This window comes from Clarias gariepinus, chromosome 6, assembly GCF_024256425.1.
Source record: "Clarias gariepinus isolate MV-2021 ecotype Netherlands chromosome 6, CGAR_prim_01v2, whole genome shotgun sequence".
Lineage (NCBI taxonomy): Eukaryota > Metazoa > Chordata > Actinopteri > Siluriformes > Clariidae > Clarias > Clarias gariepinus.
Window position 1 is genome coordinate 15,197,831 of NC_071105.1, and position 21,364 is coordinate 15,219,194.

At 38.4% G+C, this 21,364-nt stretch overlaps 1 protein-coding gene across 2 annotated transcripts; it reads left to right on the top strand.

Annotated features, from left to right (window-relative positions):
- Positions 1 to 917: 917 nt before the first annotated feature.
- On the top strand, positions 918 to 17,314 carry brdt (bromodomain, testis-specific). 2 transcript variants are annotated; one of them, XM_053498008.1, is made up of 21 exons: positions 918 to 1,577; positions 4,477 to 4,748; positions 5,388 to 5,525; positions 5,626 to 5,767; positions 6,099 to 6,226; positions 6,303 to 6,668; positions 7,780 to 7,908; positions 8,029 to 8,244; positions 8,330 to 8,505; positions 8,608 to 8,882; positions 8,981 to 9,076; positions 9,967 to 10,095; positions 11,467 to 11,519; positions 11,625 to 11,724; positions 12,360 to 12,719; positions 13,019 to 13,119; positions 13,587 to 13,683; positions 13,781 to 13,851; positions 13,952 to 14,145; positions 14,673 to 14,871; positions 15,796 to 17,314. In XM_053498008.1, the coding sequence occupies exons 2-21, from the start codon at positions 4,563 to 4,565 to the stop codon at positions 15,862 to 15,864; spliced, it is 3,225 nt and encodes a 1,074-aa protein (XP_053353983.1). In that variant the 5' UTR covers positions 918 to 1,577; positions 4,477 to 4,562; the 3' UTR covers positions 15,865 to 17,314. The 2 variants fall into 2 exon arrangements, with proteins under 2 accessions (XP_053353983.1, XP_053353982.1); XM_053498007.1 differs by having other exon boundaries at positions 13,584 to 13,683; positions 15,796 to 17,313.
- The last annotated feature ends 4,050 nt before the right edge of the window (positions 17,315 to 21,364 follow it).

Below are 21,364 nucleotides of genomic sequence, written 5' to 3' on the forward strand. Positions count from 1 at the left end.
TTGGGCCACATTGAGCTGCCAAAAAACAAATATAAAAAAAATAACAAAGAGCATCTTAGGATGCCCGAAATGCTGAGAAAAAAATCCTTAGAAAAACTATTGTTCTAAGTCCAAAACCTATCTAAGACCCTTGACACAATATAATGCCAAATGTTGCTAGGGCCAAAAAACTAATGTAGGCTCCTGGGTTTTGCATGAAAATATAATGGAGCAAGTGTGACAAAGTTCCCAGAAGAACACTGTCTGATTTTCCAGCATGCTTATTAAAACTGCACAAACCTGTACCTAACAATGCTGATTATGAGGTTTGCACACCAAACTCTGACTGGGTTAATTTTATTACACTTTATGGACCCCTATAGTTTTTTATGCAGAAATGTTTTCAAAGGCCTTTTTTGCTTTGGCTTTGCTTATGGCCTTCTTCATTTTCACAGTACTGTAAATAAAATAGCTATTGAAGAATATTGAGAAAATGAGTCAATCAGGTAGCTTTGTTATGCAGCGTCATCATCAACTTTTATGTCATAGTGTGATCGTGTCATAGGTGTATCACAGACGTTCCTCACTAAATCTAGGTTCGGCAGCATGCAGGTTCTCCTGTCGATCTTCTAGCAGGAGTCTGGATCTGCACGCGGTCGGAGAGGCGGGTAAACCTCTAGTTTGTCCTAAAGATAATATGGTGCTTAAGACGTTTACACTTATATACGTCTTAACACCATATATTTATACTGTGTGATATATATATTTGTGTTTAGTTATATATTTTTTATTCATTTAATCTAATCACACGTACATTTAATTACTGTACACTCCAAACAATAGAAAATTGTACTTGACGTCAATAAAGCCTCAATTCCTTCGCCAATCACTAGGAACGCAGCACGCATGCGCTTTAACTTGATGTCTCCTCCCTCCCCCAGCCTCTCAGCTCTATCATATCCTTCTTTGTTAGAATTTTCAAGCTGCAGGAATGAACCATAGTCGGATACTTGCGAAGAAGCTTAGCGATGACCACCGGAGAAACCCATAAAATCAGGCAATAGGGGCCATACAGATGATAAAGAAATCAAGAGATAGGGGTAGAATGTTCTAGAATGGTCATGTGATGTCACGGGACCACTAATGTCGCACTTTAAAAAAAATGTTCTGACGTACGTCTTTGTTTTTTACGATTTTAAAGGTCGGGTAATTCATTTTTTTATGTTTAATTACATATCGAGAGACTGAATGGTAATAAAATGCTTTAAATCGTGTTATTTTTGCTTACAATCGTGCTTATTTCCCCCTCAAACGAAAAGAAAAAGAGAACCCAGGCACGTGAAGGGTATTGACCAATCGGAGGCCGAGCTCCGAGCAGAAGGGTATAAATAGCGGGCATGTTGCCGTGGGAGACGTCCGCCATTGAAGACTGGTGTTTGGGAAAAGTCGAAATATTTGTTTTTAGAAATTTGTTTCAAACCATTTAAGTAAAGTGTGTATCCGGACGAAACAGTCGTTCAGGAGCCTGCTTTTGGTCATCTTTTCCAGCAGAACTTCCGGCACTGTTAAAAAATCTTTGTTGTGCCAGTGACTGAAAGGTAAATGTTTTAGTAACGGTACAGGTTTGAGCTAGCTGTGTTTGTTGAGCTAGCAGCGTAAAAACATGAGCGAGTCAGAGAGACTGTACGACTCCGCAGTCGGTGAGTTCGTTCATAGTTTACATGTCGTCCTTGGGGCGGGGATATTTAGCTCAGCTAGTAGTTGCTAAGGTTTTTTTGCGATGTGAAGCTAAACTAGCTGGTGGCTAAATCCCAAATGACTCCTTAGAGGACATGTAGCAAACTACAATGGGACGCTGGAACCGTTACCTCATGCCGTACTTAGGGCACCTATATAGGGTATAAGAAACTATTTAGGACGGAGGCTGGGACATTTTGTATTGGCGCTGCCGGGTCGCCATTTTGTTGTCTGTATTCCATCAGTTGGTTTTTCGCAATTTGTTTAATCCAATCTTGGATCAAACGCGATTACAAAGCATTATATTTAAAATGTAATTCCTATTATTAGAAACGTAAAATTTAAATTGGTTTGTTTCGGTCTTTTTTTATTTTGGCTTTCTAAGTGTGTTATCTGATTTCACTTTATTGCGTCATAGTGGACTAGAGATTACAGCAAGCTAACGAGATTAGCTTTATGACAAAAGCGTGTTTTGTTGCGTACTAACATGTTTACCAGTTTTTTTTATGATTTGTTATACAACATTATTATGACGAAGATGTATATCTCAAGGCGTCCTGAACAACACGCAAGCCTCGTGGCGCGCGACTACCTCCCCACATCCACCCCGAGGGTGGGGACTAAGCGACTACATGGCGGAGTCCTAAATACCCCTATATTCATTTTGTAGGCACTATATGGGCTGGTGAATTTCATTATTTCTCAACCTATGTAGTGTACTTTTATTGGCTTGAGGGAACAGTTTGGGCAGCGGCGTTAAAATAATTCGCTAATATAGATTTGGACTGCGCAAGCGGCTTAATTATGACGCCATCGCCACAATTAATGTTAAATCCTGTCTTAAAGAAAATAAAATTTAACTAGTTACCATTCTTGTTTTTCTCTTTTTGAGTTCTTGACCATCGACAGCTAAAATGCCTAAGATTTTTGTAATCAAAATAACATTGCTTGTTGTTCATTAAATGCTCAAGAGAAATTAAAGAACATACTTTTCATATGCTGATTTGTGTAAAAGTAAATGTACTGACTGAATAAAAAAAATAGAAATGGCATGATTTTATAATTTGTCCATGTTCTCATTTATGTGACCAAGACGGCTGTGAACTAGAAATGTGTGTGAAGAACGTGTAAGTAAGAAGTAAACTAGATGCTTGCCATCTTTGAGGTGTGGTTTAGGTGGATTATATACAAACACAGATCAGGATGATCCAAGGCTGCAAGATGTGATAGTTGTGTTGTAAAAGCCGATGGCTGCTGCGTGCCACGAGTTTAACCTCCTTCCCAATATAATGTATAAAGCAGTAATTTAAAACTTAAAAAATATATATTTTAATTGGGCCGATTTAGGTTTAGATAAACTGGATTAAAAAAATAAGATGACGTTTGTAGCGCAGGTTAATGTTCATTTGTCTAAAGTGGAATTGGGGAGTAAAGGTAGGTGTGTATTAACGGATTGGTCTTATGACTTTTGATTATCTCGGGTATCTTGTCAGTGTGGCCACCAGGGGGCAGTGCATTCTATTAAACTTTTTTTGTTTTGTTTTTTTGCATTGAGGGATTTAACCCCCCCCCCCCGAAAAAAATAAATTAAAAAAATTAATAATAATAAAATAATAATAATAATTTGGTAGCCATAAGAAATGACTCGATTATCGCATCCGAAATTTAGATGTGATTAGCACGTTTTCTCCAGCACAGTATTTATTTTAAAAAGATTGTTCTTTGAAATCAAATCAAGTCCAAATTAACTGTACAATACAGCATTGAAAAATAATCTATTTACCTGTTTACTGTATTGCTATTTTGTGCTTGCCCTACTTAGGATCTTGTGCAACAACAGCATTACAGTAACAAACAAGAGCACAGCAAGACATGTAAATAGAATGAACAGGAGAATATGTATGAATATAAGTGTAATGTTGCAATAACGGTAAGCCTATTGTACTTCCATGTTTAGTCCATGGAAACTGGTGTGTAATTTATTCCATAATCATTCACGTTTATATATGACCCAGTCTGTGAAAACCCTGCTTAAGTCTTTATTTATTCATTTTCATGTGGTTTACTTTTTTGTACATAACTCGTATGTAGTTTTTTTTTTTTTTTTTTTCTTTATAAATACCACCCCCCCCTCCCCCCCAAAAAAATTCTAGCCAAGTTTCTATAGACTGTGGTCCACGATTAGCACAGCAGTTATGTTTAAATGTGACCCAAAGTTATTTTTTTCTGTAAACAAATATGCAACATTTAAAGGCATGTGTATAGTCAAAAAGCATGTGCTCTTTGAAAACAAAATGCACAGAATCATAAAGCCATAAAGTATGGGTAAGTTTTAGCTGAAGGCCAAATTGAAACTATGCTACTCGGTGCAAATCATAACTTTTTGGTCATCCTAAAATTAACATGTTTTCTAAACTGGTAGCACACTTATACCAAAGCCATAAAGAACACTTGATTCCTGGTTCAGGTGTGTTGAGAGTGCAGTTGTGTACTTTTATCTTTGAGGAAACTTATTTGGTCTCTACTACATCCTTAGATTGTGCGTAATTAATTAGGCTCTATTAGGCAAGAATTTTGATTTGTTTCCATATTCTGATTGAAGAATGAAAAGCTTATTGATTTATATTTCTTTATTTCAACAAGATGGAAATACCAGTTAGTCTGTATGCTTATAAAAGACATTTTGAAGCGAACGAGGGCTGTAACTCATGCCTGCAGAATAAAATGACTGTGCTCAAAAACTGCTTTCCCTGTTTGCAGTGGCAGAGGATGTGTTATGAATGCTGAGCTGACCAGACAGCTTCTGAACATCTCTGCGCACGTCTGTCTTCAGAGCAAAACCGATCATGTCGGAACCGGTGCTCAGCATGAACAGGAACCCCCCTCCCCCTGAGTACAAGAACCATAGAAAACCAGGGCGCCTCACCAACCAACTCCAGTACCTAGACAAAGTGGTGGTCAAAGCCATGTGGAGGCATAATTTCTCCTGGCCCTTCAGGCACCCTGTGGATGCTGTTCAGCTCAACCTGCCTGTAAGTTGGGTTTCATCGTAAAAAGGGTTCCAACTGCACAATTTTAAAACAAGTAATGACGGTGAAAATAATGCAACAGTTGCAACCCTGTAAATGGACAACTGTCAGTATTGTCCTTTTTTTCCAACAGTAACATTTCCAACAGTAACATTTATATATATATATATATAATTTTTTTTTGGAGCTTATGGTGAGGATCTTAAAGTAAAAGTCACATAGTTTTCACTCGAATACCTGGGACCCCAAGGGCTAGGCTAAGAATTTCTGGTTTATATAAAAGCAGGTTCTATGATGCAGTTAAACAGAATTTAGTACCTTTTGATTAAATTCTATACAGATTTAAATTCTAAGTTAGTTAGTATAATGGTCTTCAATATCTTCTTTTAAATTCTATGATTGAAATGTCCTCAGTGGGCATTTTCAAATCAGAAGCAACACTGTTTTTTGTTTGTTTGTTTGTTTTTAAATAAAAACCTCCAGAGAGCATCTGTACGATGGGCAGGTATAAGTGCTTAAAGCATAGGTACTAGGTAGGGAAACTGGGTGTATTGGTGTTGTGTTGTTTTTCTTTTTTCTTTTTTTTTTTTTTTTAATCTGTGACTGATTTTTTTTTTGTTGATGATTCTGTTTTGATTTTAGGATTATTATACAATTATCAAAAATCCAATGGACTTGAACACCATCAAAAAGCGTCTTGAAAATAATTACTACTGGAAGGCTATGGAATGTGTTGAAGACTTCAACACCATGTTTACAAACTGTTATGTATATAATCAGGTAAAACGTTTTTTGCTATAATCTCTCCTATATTGTGTGTATTTACTGTATGTGTATGCATATGTATGTTAAAAATAATTTGAAACCCATTTTCTTTCAGCCAGGGGATGATATAGTTTTGATGGCTCAAGCCCTTGAGAAGTTGTTCCTAGAGAAAGTAGCTGAGATGCCACAGGATGAATTTGAGATCACAGCAGTTACCAACAAGGCACCTCTGAAGGGGAGAAGGATGCCTCCTCCAGGTAAGCTTTAATGGGGCCTCATTTCAGTTGGGGGAGATTTGTTAGTAAATTTTAATTATTATGCTGTATGTCACTATGGGTCTGATTTGACTGGAGGCACTAATACAACCTAAATATAAATGCCACAATTATCATTAAGTTCTTGAGACTAATGTAATTCAGTATGTCAGTAGTGTCCAAGGGAAATTTGGATATCACAAAACATTCGGGGCAAAGGTTTCTCTACCTCCCGAGGTGTTGTTGCCATTCTGCCCTTTTGATTTTGTTTTGCATAGTTTGTGGACGTCTGTTCAAGCTGAAGATGTAACTTGTCTCCTTATGTGCATAACAGGATTTGGGAAAATGCGGCCTCAATCCCCAGTATCTGAGGTTGTATTTCAACAGACAGTGACCGTCATCCCTCCTGAGGCACTGCACACGATTTCATCCGCACCCCTGTCAGCTCAGCTTGAAGCCAAAGTCAGTCTCTTTTACATAATGCAGATGTTTTTGTCTGTGACCGATGTGATTCTCAACACGCTGTTTGCGTTTTTAGCTAAAGACGGGGGTAAAAAGAAAGGCAGACACCACAACCCCTACCGCCCCTGTCCTTACCATCAGTGAGTCATCTCCATGTATCTCCGAGCCGAAGGTGCTGAAGTTGTACTCGCGTCGAGGCAGCGGCAGACCCATCAAACCGCCACGTAAAGATCTGCCTGATTCTCCACAGCAGCACCAGGTGGGGCGCAGGGTCAAGCTCCCCGAAAGGGTTAAATACTGTAGCGGCATTTTGAAGGAGATGTTCACCAAGAGGCACGCTGCCTACGCCTGGCCCTTCTATGAGCCTGTGGATGCTGTGGCTCTCGGCCTGCATGACTATCACGACATCATCCATCAGCCCATGGATTTGGGCACTATTAAAGTAAGATGACCAATTTAATACTTCAGCCAAAAGAGCAATTTGCACAACTGTTTATCCAGTAGGAAATTGACTCTTGAAGACTTGATTAGCATTTAAGTTTTTTTTTTTTTTTCTTTTTTAAATTGGCTGTGGATGTCTGATTTTGACTATTGAGGAAATGTGCAATTAAAATTATGCAAATAATTTGTCTAATTTTATGCTCCTTTATCAAATTGTCTAATTATTTTCGAGTAGGGTGTGTTTCAGGGTGGTTGTTTGTTTGTTTGTTTTTTATTAGAAAAAAGCAGCCCGTACACCTGGTCTACAGGATACAAGGGGCGGTTATAAAATTATTGAATTATTGAGTATGAGCTCAGAGCCAAGAATAATGTTCAGCACAAAACCGTCACAAAATTATAATACAAGACATAAAGTTAAAGGGTAAAAGAATAGAGCATTTCAGGGGTGAGCAGCACACCTGAGCTCCTACACCGTTCTCTCCTCCTTCCGGGGTGCAATTTTTTTCCTTCCTCGTTGCATTATTTTTCATTCATTTATTTTTTTTACTCAGTAGCGAATATGATTTCAAATATAGCGAGTACAATACTTCAAACAAAACATACTTAAGTAAAAGTAAAATTACAAAAAAAAAATAATAATTCCTTTTAAAAAGTAGAAGCATGCAAAAAACGACTCAATTACAGTACGCGAGTAAATGTAATTTGTTACATTCCACCTGTCTGCTACTAAATGGATTCTTCGAGTGATGGAGGAGGAATAAGTCACTGGGTGCAAGGTCAGGGGAGTAGGGGGATGAGGCAGAATTTAGTACCCCAAGTCACCCACAAGTTTCACCATAGGCTAAATGCGCTGGCGGGTTGTTGTGAAAAAGAAAACGCACTTACATTTTTTTTTTTCCAACCTGGTGCGCCATTTTGGTTTTGACCCACTAGCAGCATCGTGCAGAACTATACAGGGGGGTCTCTTTCAACAAGCAGAAATGTCCCTTTTGCTGACCCTGTTAATAAGCCCTTTCAAATGACTAATCATCTAAATTAAGTCTTCCAGCGTGGATGTATTAAATAGCACAGGAAGGGTAGCTGACATGTTTCTGGCTTTTTCCCCCTCTCAGAAAAAGATGGACAATCGTGAATACACAGACGCCTTGCAGTTTGCTGCAGATGTTCGTCTTATGTTCTCAAATTGTTACAAATACAACCCACCGAACCATGAGGTTGTGTCCATGGCCAGAAAACTTCAGGTGATGAAGTTCATCTTGTTTTATGATTTTAATGTAGAATGTACTGACCAAGGTCATGTGTTGGTCAGGTGTGCTTCGTAAAAGAAATGACTCATCTTAAATGTTGGTTCCTCTGTTCAGGAGGTTTTTGAGTCCCGCTTTGCCAAGATTCCAGATGAGCCAAAACCTGTCTCTCCTAGCCAGCACCAGGTATCCAAAAGGGGGAAAAACGAGCGAGCAGAAAGTCCGTCCAACTCTGAGAGCAGTGGCTCAGACTCTTCTATGTCAGAAAGCTCGTCTGACTCCGAGGAAGATGAAGAAAAACGAGCACAAAGGTTGTCCATTCTGGAGGAACAGGTATCGAACAATATCTTAGTTTATTCTTGTGTAGATTTGTTTCCTACTTCTTTTTATAAGTAATAGCAGCACTTCTGTCAATTAGCTGAAGGCGGTACGGGAGCAGCTTCAAATATTGACCCAAACACCTTTGCTGAAGCAAAAGAAAAAAGAGAAGTCAAAGAAGGCGAAAAGGAAAAGAGAAAAGCGAAAGAGTGGTGAAGTGCAAAAACCAGCTCCAGAAAAAGTGCACAGGAGGCAGAGTAGCAGCAAGTCCTCAGGGTTGGTTGAACACTCAGTTACACAACAGTGTATTTTTATTTTTATTTTTTTGCTTGCATTTTATATTTCTTCCAGTCTAAATACGAGCCCTTCTGTTATTAGGAAGAATATGGAGAGCAAAGGCTACGAGTCCGAAGAAGAGCTCATACTGCCAATGTCCTACGAGGAGAAGCGACGTTTGAGTCTGGACATCAACAAACTTCCGGGAGACAAATTGGGCAAAGTGGTACACATCATCAAGGCCAGAGAGCCTATGCTTAGAGACACCGATCCCGAAGAGATCGAGATTGACTTTGAGACACTCAAACCAACCACACTTCGAGCTCTTGAGGCGTTTGTCTTGACCTGCCTCAGAAAGAAGCCTAAGGGGCCTGCTCGTGAGTACACTACTACAAAGTCTGAATCTGGGTAAAAGCTGAATTTTATCCAGTGTGTTAAAACAATTTTTACATATTTATATATTCTCTTTCTATAGAAAATCCCCCAAAACCCAAAGGTGAGAAGACTAAGGAATTGGGGAAACAGAATGGCAGCGATGAGCTCAACTTGACCAAGAGGACCAAGGCAAAGAGTAAGGTTCCTTTTTTTTTTTTTTTCCACGGTTTATTGACCAATTGCAATCCACAGTGCAAGGTCCTATATTATACATAATTATTTGTTTAATAAGGAGTACCATTCGAATCTGATGCATCTGGTCGCATAAATTGAGACACCCATAAAAGCAGTGACTTATTAACTTTTTAATAGATGCACCTTTACATCTGTTCATTTATGCCATTATCCAGTTAGCCAATCGTGTGGCAACAGCACAATGCACATAGTCATGCATATACAGGTCAAGAGCTTCCGTTTATGTTCACACAAATTTTAAATAATCGTAATCTGTGCTTTTAACCTTGCTATGCCAGATGCATTGGGATTGAGTACTTCAGAAAATATTGATCTGCTGGGCTTTTCATTCCACCTAAAAAAACAATTTTATTTGGCCATGGATGCTTGTGGCATTGTCAGCATTCAAATTAATTTGCTGACTTCTGAGCTCAGAATCATTTTTGATATGTTTTAATTGTGCTGCCGATTGCTTGGGAATAGGGTAATTCTAGACTCAGCAGACCATATGACTCCTTGCATTGCTCCAAAAGGCATCTCTTTATGTTTCCTGATTACAGCTGTGTGATCATAAGAAAGCCAGCTGTTAGTGAGATTAGTCGGGGGGGTTGGAAGATTGCACATGTTGCTCTTTTGTTTTTTTTTCTTAATTTTTTTTATAATGCAATTTTACCTAGTGGTTTACAGTTTTCTTCCACTTTTTTTCTCAGGCAATAACAACATTCATTATATGTTATCCTTTTGGCTTTTGCTTGATGTATATGGTGCAAGGCATCTGAAGGCTTAAGTAATTTGCATTCAGATCACCAGTTGGTGTATCTCTGCATTTATTTTAATTTTCATGTTTTTTAGGTGAACTGGTGACAACAGAGTCTAAGGAGTTGGCGCACTCGTCCCGACTTAGTGAGAGCAGCAGTTCCTCCACTTCTGACAGCAGTAGTTCTGACTCTAGTTCTTCTGATAGCAGTGACTCTGACTCAGGTTAGCTGATCTCCACAAGCATTTCTCCCTCTTTTCCCACCTTTCTACCTTTTTAACCCTCTCTGGGGCAAGGTTGAAATTTTCCCCATTCCCACCACCCTGCACATCACTGGTTGGTTAAGGGGAAGAAAAAAAAAAATCTTTTCTTGGACGCACTGTTTTCCTATTAATAGAGCCAATGTCACTTTAACGCATACTGGAACACCAGATACTTGAATGCTTGAGTTCATTTTTTTGTGTGTTTTTTTTGGATATTGTTAAATTGTTATAGTTCTTTTTGTTGTTGTATAATTTGTGCACTGTTCCTTATAAATCATAAGCCTTGTTACAAAATGCACACCCCTGGATACAGGTTTTGTCAGGTGTTATTTTATTTTTGTGTGTGTTTTCTTTTTTTTTTATTATCCCCCTCTTTAAATTTTTTGTAGACTTTGATAAATTTGTTCACGTTTCATCCTAATCACTTATTTATGTCTGTTGGCATAAAAATGCTGTAGTTTGAAATGAGGCCAGCTACAGCTTAGTGCAGGGGAAAACCTGATGTGTGTATTTACATACACTTCAATGTAAAAAGTAATCATTTAATTAAATAAATTCAAATTCTTGCTTAATAGGACCTCCTGTCTTCCATGTTGAGTTCTAGCTGTTCCTCTTTTAAACTTTGCTGCATTGAGTCATCACTGTCTGGTTCTCCTGTTGCATTAGGTTGTGTTTAGACTGTGAATTTACCCTGTAAATATTATAGGTTTTTGTAAAGTTGTATATGTAACAAAAAATAATATTCAAACCAATTGTATGAACTGCATTATAGTGTTGTAATAAGGTTCCAATCAGATTGTAATTGGCATGGGTATAGTAGGACCAAACAAAGTTTTATTTTAGAAGGGTAAACGTTTGTCCTGCTAAAATGCAAGCATTTTTTTTGTAGCTGTGTACAATTATTTGCTTAAACGGGTATAAAGTTGACTTTGGTGTTTGACACCCGGAGATTCAAATAAACAATTTTTTCCTAGACACCTGTTGTACATTTTAAGACTAGTGGTGTGTTTTGTCTTTTATTTTGCCATCACATGTTGCTTTCACTTTTACTCACCATCACATTCTCTATGGCCAATACCACGCACATTTCTACTAGCATATGCCAAGCATGCACACCTTAAAATAAAATCAGGAGGGAACTTGGAATACCTCACTCTTTCAGATCTACTAACTAGTTCTATCCCTGTTGTGATGTGTATGTCCTTTTGTATTTTAGTCATGAGTAAACTGGTCATGAGCAAGACTGGCCAAGCAGAAACCATGTTGTAGAGTTTAGGGTCAGCCCCTTGCTCTGTTCACATTGCACTCAAATTCATTATGCATGTCTTACAGAGCGGAAAACTGCGAAGAAAAACAAAGGTCATGGGACCAAAATTAAAAACAAGGTAAAAAAAAAAAATTCAACAGGATAATTTTTTTGGTATAAGTGCATGAAACATTTCACTTCATGCCGCACAGTGAAACCAAATTCCCCCTCCTTCCAAAATCAGGCGTTGAAGAAGAGCATTTCCCTTGAGATGAAGGAGTCCTCCAAAGACCCGTCTGAGCAGGCCACCAAGCCACCTGCAGAGGAGGCCAAAGCGCCACCAGGTTAGGCCCACTGCACCTGCATCCCTTGTTGTGTGTGTGAGTGAGTAAGGATGAAAGTGAGTGTGTGACAGCTGGTTTATAAAGTACAAATGTTTATAAGGGATTATAACAGTGCACCGTGGGGTAGATATGGACGAGCGTATGAACAGGTAAAAACAAGAAATAAAATTTGTAACAGTAACCATTTTAGTGTACATTTTCTAAATGTCGGTATTGTACGACACCTTTTTTTTTTCTTGTCGTTTTTTTATTGATCATAATGTCGGCCATGTCTTTTGTCCACACAACTATTGAAAACTGGTTCTGTGACTGGTAACTAAACAACAGTAAGGAAATTCAATACAGTGTGCCTAGTTAAAATGGTAAATGTTATCAATTGTCTTGTGATGTGTCTGAGCACAGTGTTTGGTTTAACAAGGTGTGTGTCTGTACTTCATATTTGTCTGAATCAAAAAGGGTTCAAAGACTGGTCATCCTTGCACTTTCCTCTGAGATGGACAGATTTTTCTGGGCTGGCAAAGCTGTCCAAAATTAGAACTGGACAATGACAATTTATTGTGTCCGGTGGTTCTGCTTTTTACTCATCATTTCTCTTCTCTTAAATCTTTACTGCACCCCCCACCTCCCCATTCTAGCCCAGCACAACCAGCTACCTCCTCAGCCTTCCAGACCCAGTGCCAAAGCCACTCCTCTAGTTCGAAAGACCTGGATGAATCTGTCCTCTGAGCAGAACACCTCAGCTCCCACTACTGCCCTTCCTGCCACAGACATCTCCACTGCCTTTCCCTCCTCCCCACATACCCTCACAACAACGCTACCCAAAAAGTCTCCACCCACAGCCTGCCCACATTCACCTGCTTCACCCAGTTGGCCCAAGAGTCCACAGAGTTCCTTCACTGCCCACAGTTCCCCAGCATTTGCTGCTCCCACAGACCCAACATGTCCCCTCCCAGCTGCTTCCACCGTATATTCTCAGCTTAAGGATCAGCAGAAAGGTAAGATGTTGGTCTTAATCGCCGTGATTTCCGCCTGTTTGATTCCCTTGCCTCATCCCCACCTGTGGCCCTCGGGCAGCAAGCCTGTGAGACTGATTAGCTCTACGCACACTGGCTTTCTTCTATTGCGTGACCTAAGTGTTTGTTTTTTGTCTGTCTTGTTGCTAGATTTATGTGGCATGTGTCTTTATGTCAATACCCTGCTCCTGCTATCAGCTCCCTGTATTTCATGTTTTCTCATAAAATGTCTTCTCTTTTAGTTCTGTGCATTCATTGTAAGCTGTTTCCTAACTTGTCAGGTTTCCCTGCTCTTCTTTCTCCACTGTCCTCTCCTCCTGGACTACCCACTGCAAACTCTGCAGCATCTGTGGCAAGACACCAGCCCATCGTCAAGCAGGAGGTAAATCTGATTAGTCCTTTACAGTTTTACAACGGTCATGGATCTATAATAGTAGAATGGGCTTACTTTTTTCAATTCATTAATATCTATTGAAGTACTCCTACCCCCAATCCCCCCCACAGTTTGGCTTCATTACTTAAGCGGTTTATGTGGTGTTGAGGCTGGTCTCGGCTGTGGAACTGCGCATTATGTTTACGCACTTAAATATGCTGCATGGAAAAAGGCTTGTTTTTTTTTGTTTTGTTTTTTCACCCAGAATGCTGTTAAATTATAATTGGGTTGTTGTTATACCTGTTTCTATACACAGTATGTATGTGTTTTTGTTAGGGAAGTTTATGAGTTGTATAGTTTCTGTTTAGACATGGCCCGAGTGCTTGCACAGCCAGCTGCTTCAGTTAGCTCAGCTGTGCAATTGCTTTATTCCCCTGAGTACATCTAATTTTCTCTCTCTGTCTCTCTGAAAGCAGTGTCCCAGTTTGTCCACCCCTCTGGCACATATGAGAGAAGATAAGGGGGACCCAGGAGTTCTGGGAGAGTCCTGTATTCAGCTGCTCACAATGCCTGGTCAGCATTTCTTCATAGCAACTCCTCCTTTTTCTAATCTGTATTTGTATCCAGTTGTGTTCACTGGGCTCCTTTCTTTTTTCTACACTGTACACAGGGACTAAATCTGCAGAAGATGATGACCTTCACAAATCCAGCCTAGACCACAAGCCTGGCATGACTAAAACGGTATCTCCTTACATCACATGCATTGTATTTTCTTCAATTCTGGTTTTGGAGTGACACTGTGTTAAATTTGTTTAATCCTATTTACATTGTATGTTGGTAGGAAATCATTCTAAAGCATGCAGACTCCTGGACAAGCCTGGGCAAGATGGCCTCTCTCGCTCCTGCAGCCATCCGGTCATCCAAGGAGAGTTTCCAACAATTTCGCAAAGCTGCCATGGAGAAGGAGGAGCGAGAAAAGGCACGTAAGCTCCAGCTGGAGGCTGGCCGAGAGAGGAGCAGCTCAGACAAAAGCAGGTGGGGTGAAACCCTGGCCTTTCTATTCTGGATGCGACTGCTCACACTTTAAACACTAATACTTTTTAAACAGTAAATTTAATTATTTTTGCATCAAACCAGAATTTATTCTTCATTATCTGGCTTTAACTGACTTGGTTAAGCTTTGCTCTTGTAACACAATGTCGGCTTATCTTTTTAGAAGGAGCTACTGAGTGTATATATGCATATAATTTTGCGTTTGCATTTTCCTTTGATTATTCAGAAGAAGAAAGCTTCTATAATTCAGTCTAGTTATGCTAAGAGTAGAACTTGTGAACTTTTTGTATTTCTGGAAGAAAACTGCTAAGAGATGCACAATCTCAAGTCTCCTCATTATTTGAGTTCTAGTGGAAGGACTGCTTTAGATCCTCATTACAGCTCGTGTCTTGATTTGCTTCCAGACTCCGGTCCCCTATGGCTGCAACACACTGTGAATGGTTGCATAACAGCAGTTTCAGCAATACTGTGTAAAACTACTGACAGTGTTGGTTTTTAATGATTCACAGCCTGACACCGCAGCCTTCTAAGACCAAACCAGAGAGCCAAGTCTCTAGGACAGAGCTCGAGTCTGCAGAGCTTCCCATTATGGCAGCAATCTTAGACCAACCCAAAACACCTGAACCTACTACTCCTTCCCTGTGCTCTATGGACCGTGAAAGAGAGATGGCTCGCAAGAGAGAGCAGGAGAGACGTAGACGGGAAGCCGTGAGTACCATACAAATGTTGTTTTTTTTTGTTTGTTTGTTTTTCTCCCACTGAACACAACCTGAAACCTAAGCCTTAATCTGGAAGTGTTTTATACTTTTAACTGCAGAGAGCTGTTTCTCAGCTGTTCTGTTTGTGTCAAAGCGCTACTTCTTGTCTATGACCAAGTTCTCACTTTGACTTGTGTTCACCATTCCAAGTCCAGGCTTTACATTAACGGTTTCATGCTATAAGATACTCAATTTAATGTCCGATTGCAAGCATGAACCAGTTCTCTGGACCAGCAGCAGTTCTGAGTTACAAGCTATGTTCAGCTAATATAACATCTTAGGTTACACAATCTTATTTCAGCCATATCCAGTTTCATCTGCAAGTAAAACCAATTTAGCTGCAGGTTTTACTTCCATCCAATCAGGAATCACTGAGGTCGATAGGATGGTGTAGGCCAATGTGAACAGGTCGACCAGATGAAATCTTGATCGATTGGAACAAAAACCTGCAGCCACAACCTTTCTGGAAGAAACTAGAAATCCTGTTTATTCAGTTTTGCTTTACATGTTAGGTGCTTGAACAATGGCACATTTTGTATCCTTATGGCTAGTCAGTTATATATTGGTATTTGTATATCTTTTGGTATTCCCATGTGTGTAGCAAGGATACTTTATCATTTATGTACTATGTTTATTTATGAACAATCTTCAATCATATCCACAAAGGACCAGTGTTTTTGCAGGCTCTTATTTTAGCCAAACAGTCCAGTTACATCAGATCTTACTTGATTAACAGCTCTCTAATCATCTATCATGTTTATCCCTATTTGGCTAGAATGAACACGTGTTGCCACTCATAGATAACGATAGCTACATTAAAAAAAATTAACATTTATGTTTAATCAACTCTCCCCTTTTTTTCTCTCTCTTATAGATGTCTGGAACCTTTGACATGACCATGCAGCATGACATCATGGCCACATTTGAGAAGAACCTCGACTGAAATGACAAAAAAAAAAAAAAAAAAAAAACTTTGTTTAAAAAATACGCTACTGTTGTGTGAAATGAGTAGCTGGTCTCCTTCACTTCCTAACAAACTCCTTGAGTCCTGGTGACTGAAACGGGTTCTAGCAACTCACTGATGTGGGGTTGTGTCACTTTACTTTAACACATTTATACTGAAGTGGTTGAGGTGAAGGTTAAACAACAAAAAACTAATACTGTACAGTTGAGCATACCAAGCAATATGCTGTTTATGTATCGCCTTAATATAATTATTAAATATTTGGATGTTTGTTTAATTTACATTATTGAAGTACACACGTTGTCACTTCCTCCTTTTGTGAAGGGCAGTAAAATAGTGATTTGCACTTCAACAACTGAGAATGTTTGAATTTACAGTCTGTTCTTTCCCCTTTATTTTGTGCTGAAAGTGGTGTCCCTTTGTTGCTTTTGTATTCTAAGATGTAATTAAACAGGTCTTCTTGCACTGATTGTTATTGAAACTCTGTTAAGTCTAAGTGAAAAAGTGTGCTTTGATTTCTGTATTTATTGTTGTTAAAAAATAATTGTATGTGAAAAGCATTCCATTGTTAGTTTTTGTAACATGTAACCGTATAGCTGCAACATGCTGTTGCATATTTTATTTTTTTTTATTTATTTTTTTTCCCCCTACCCTCATTATATTGCAATGGTAAGATGCATCTGTCAAATCCCTACAAGTTGTAAGTATATTCTTTGGCAGTATTCACTGATGTTTCTAATTGTAGCATGAAGGCTGAACGAAAGTAAATTGTGATTTGTGACCGCAATATGAACATGGTAAAAAGAACTTTTGTGGTAATAGTTGCAAAGTTTAAATCAATTGCGTACAAGTCTGCTTATCAGATTTATGATTCATAAATTCTCTAATTGTTGTTTATTTAATCATAATAGACCTCAGTGACCCCATGTTCAATTTAAATCAGTATTCTGTTTGTCCTAAAAGTAATATGCATATAAAATGTGCCCTGTGCATCAGTAATATAATTGTTATTGTATGTCATTCTGTGATGAGCAGTATATATATATTTTGATTATTGAGGATTTAACTGAACTGTATTGCCACCGTGCCATTCCATTTAACTTGCCTCAGAAAACACAAAAGAAACCCAGCGTCAACTGTTCAGGTATTTGAAAACAGTCACTAGTAATTCAGTACTAGGAGGGCCAGTATAAGTTTTATGGTCAGTGTTTATTCAAAGTGTTGCTGTGGTTTGTTGCAAATGCAGTTTTGTTTTGTCTCATTGATGCTTGTGGCTATCCCTCATCAGTTGACTTTCTTTACATCACTCGAGCACTTTACTCAGCATCCTGGTAGAACCGATGTGGAATAAATAAAAAAAATATGGGATTATTTCACGTTGACCATATTCTAGTCAAATAAAAATAAATATTTTGATGTAAATGTGTTTTTTGTCTTTACTTCGTAGGATTAATACAGCGATTAGAGATTGACAATGTATAAATTCACACACGACTAAACAATTAATGGGTGATCACCTGATACACGACTATCACTAAATTCAAAACTTTCAGGTAAAAGATTTTTATAATTAAACTTGGCATTTAGCACACCTGGTGATGTTTCCTTAGTCATCCTATTTTCTTATGTTATTATCTATAAGTAATATTTGTACCCCTAATAAGTAATCTGTACTATACAATACTGATTAAAGTAATTGTTTCCTGTACGACTATATCACAGTCTCTCACATTGTTCTTTACAACATTGCTTTAGGTAATAAAGGTTTTGGGGTATTCACATATGCACAGCTTTGTTAAGGGCCTGCCAGAGCATTTAAACTGGGTTGAGGTTAGGACTTTGACTACGACATTTCAGAACCTTGATTCTTTTATTTTTCAGCTATTCTCATATAGTTACTGGTATGCTTCGGGTTATTGTCCTGTGGCATGACCCAATTTTGACCAAGTTTTACTTGCCATCAAAGACAGTTGAACTCCGAATTCTTTGGAAATGGTTTTAGAACCCTTACTGAATTGATGTTCAGTAACAATCACTTCTCTAAACCCATTGCTTGTCTTTCCCTCAACGCACACTTGAATACTTCAAACTAACAAACTGCCAAAACTTGCTGATCAATTAATTTATTTAAATGATCAGCACCAGCCTGCAACTTAGCGTTGTAAATCCAGAGGAAGCAGTACTATAAGTGAGTATTTAGTATTGATCTTTTTTTGGGCTTTATTTTTTGTTGAAGAAATAATGGCTTTGAAATGCATAAAATGTAAAAATGTTCATCTGAGGTATTTGTCTAATACAAAGATCTGCTACAATCATACACACATAAAGCAAAAAAAAAAAAACAGAATTAAAGCAGGGGCACTAACCTAACACATTACTGATCATACCAATCAAATGTTTCGAGATAATTTGGATTTGTTTCCTTAATTCTAAAACAATATTTGATTTTTTCAAAACTGAGAAATAATGCATATGACATTAGGAAATTGTTACTTGACACAAAAGTCAGCTGTTCTGGAATAGTTCTTGCAAGAACATCATGACCACCTACCTAATATTGAGTAGGTCCCCACCAAAACAGTAATGACCTCTGACACTTTTCTACTGGAACCAGAATGAACATTTTTCTTAATTTGAGTTACAGTGGGTCTTCTATTGGATTGGAATACACGGGCCAGCCTTCACTCATTATGTTCATCAGTGAGCCACCCATGTCCTGACCACTGCAGCTTGGGAACATGCCACAAGAGCTGCAGTTTTGGAGTTGCTCTGACCCAGTTGTATAGGCATCACAATTTGGCCCTTCTCTATGTAAAAATGTAGCTACATTTTCAATATCTTGTTACAATCGCAAATAAAATGGGCAAGCATAAGGATTTGAGTGATTTCTTAAAGTAGGTACATCTGGAAGTGGGTGGGATATACTGTATTAAGTGGCAAGTGAACGGTTTAATGAACTTGATGATTTGTTTTAGCAGATAAAAAAGACAAGTGGAAAAAAACCTTCCATTACAAGTGACAAATTGTGATAGAGTGACAGCAAATCCAAAACTGCAGCTCTTGTGGGATGTTCCTTTCAGGACCTATCAAATGTTATCCAAGGAAGAAAACTGGTGAACTGCCGACAGGGTCATGTGTGGCCAAGGCTTACTGATGCACATAGAGAGTAAAGGCTGGCCCATGTAGTCCAATCCAATAGACTACTGTAGAGAAAATTGATTAAAAGGTTAATGCTGGTTGTGACAGAAAGGTGTCAGAACACACAGTGCATCAATGTTATGGTGGCAAAAGGGTGGACCTACTTAATATTAGATCCCCCCCCTTTTAGACATAATTATATGCAGTATTGGGGGATGTTACATTACATTACAGCGTTGTGTAATATAATGTAACGTCTTTCTGATAAAAGTAACTAGACAGAATATTTTTCCATTGCAGAGAATAAATTTTTTTTTTGTGATTCCTCATGCATGTTGTTTTAGTCAAGACCTTTATAATTATTCTACCATCATCACTCAGCGAAGTTTGGCCCAAAATCTGTTAACTACTAATACCCCTATCTCACCTATGCGGTTTTGTGCGGTGCCCGTAAATAGGGTTCATCAGCAGAAATAACAGAGGGGGGCTGGTTATCATGGGCGGGGCTTGTAGGACGAATTTCACGCACAAATGACTGCTGTCTAGCTCACGGATTGCATAAATTGTCAGAAAAACAAATTACATTTATGAAAAAATAACTAAATAACTGAGTAATTAAATGCCGGACCTAACGCGTTAGATTACTTGTTACATCAAAAAAGTAATCCAGGTACTCTAATGCGTAACAACACTGATTATATGGCTGATCAGTATATTCTTCATCATTCTACACACAATACACCACAATGACAAACTAAAAACAGCTGTTTAGAGTCTTTTATTAATTTATTAAAACTATTTTCCTATTTACCTAAGTATTAATATCCTTTGTTACGACACTTGAGGAATTGAGCTCTGGTTATCCTACTCCTATTAGTGGTCCTTGAGATACTTTTACAACTTGATTAACGTCCATCTGTGCCTAATTGAATTCATTGCACATACTAGAAAACAGAAGGAAACAAGACAATTTCAGCATTATTGAAAGTGCCCAAAAGCATGTTAGCCTTAATTAAATGGAAGAGATTGGGAACAATCAATAGGCTTCCCAGATCTGGCTGAGTAATTGGGGCAGAAGGACCTGAGTCAGACAGGTAACCAAGAACCCAATTCTTACTATAAATAACATTCAGAGTTCATTTGCAAAGATGGGAGAGCCTTAGATTAGAGAAAGACCCTCTGTGTTAGAGGTGCCAAGTCAGGAGTCATTACTCACCAAAAGATGCCAGCAGCCTGCTCAGAGTTTGCCAAAAATCACCTGAAGGACCATAAGAAACAAGATCCTCTGATCTGATGTCACAATTCCCCATACTAATTGTGGAGGTAATCAGACACTGTGTTTCACCTTATTAAAACCATCCCTACAGTCGAACAGGGTGGTGGCAGCACTATGCCATGGGTATGTTTTTCTCTGATTGGGACTGGGAGTCTAATGAGAATAGAGGGACAAATAGAGAGTTATCCTGAGTGTATACCTTCTCCAGAGTGCTCATGATCTTAACCTCAGGGTGACAGCTTACATTTCAACAGGAAACAGGCCCAAAGCATACTGCGAAAAAACACAGAAGTGGCTTCAGACCCAAACCCAATACAAGAATATCTGCAGAGACATGAAAATGTCTGTGCCTATTCAACCTGGTTCAGCTTAAATGCTTATGCCAAGACAAATGGAATAAACTTCTAAAAGATGAGTGTGCCAAGCTTGTTTCATTATTCACAAACAGACATGAGGCTATCATTGCTAAAAAAAAAAAAAGGTGCTTTAACCAAGTATTAAGTGATAGGTCTTAATACTTATGTAAATGGTATATTTCAGTTTTAATTGTTAACGAACTAACAAAGCACTGCAAACACCTGTTTTACTTAGTTTTTGTGGTGTATTTTGTGTAAAGCTCCCCAGCGGGCAAGGCTCACCAAAACTGGACAACTGAAGACTGGAACACGTATTAAGTTAATATAGATACTTTTGTATTTGAAGACCATAATCTCAAAGAAAGTCAAGTCTAGTCAAGTCTAGTCGGCTTTAATTGTCATTTCAACCATATACAGTTTAGTACAGGATAAAACGAAAGAACGTTCCTTAAGGACCAAGGTGCTACATACGACATAAATTTACAACATAAATTTACAACATAAATTAACAAAAAACTAACTAGCTAGCTAACTAAGTAATCTAATTACCTGGCTAGTTGAGACAAACCAGATTAACATTATAAATAAAAAAAACTAAGTCCTGTACAGAAAAGACAACATAAAGTGCACGTGCAAATGTGCAAACAAGAGTGATAACACAACACAACACAACACAACACAACAACATAATACATTTCAACACTCTGTG

Excerpts from the sequence above, each read along its gene's own strand:
- brdt (XM_053498007.1), top strand. The coding sequence starts at position 4,563 with ATGTCGGAACCGGTGCTCAGCATGAACAGGAACCCCCCTCCCCCTGAG. Across the intron at positions 8,883-8,980 it reads GAAGCCTAAGGGGCCTGCTC|AAAATCCCCCAAAACCCAAA; the intron begins GTGAGTACACTA and ends CTCTTTCTATAG. Across the intron at positions 11,725-12,359 it reads GGAGGCCAAAGCGCCACCAG|CCCAGCACAACCAGCTACCT; the intron begins GTTAGGCCCACT and ends TCCCCATTCTAG.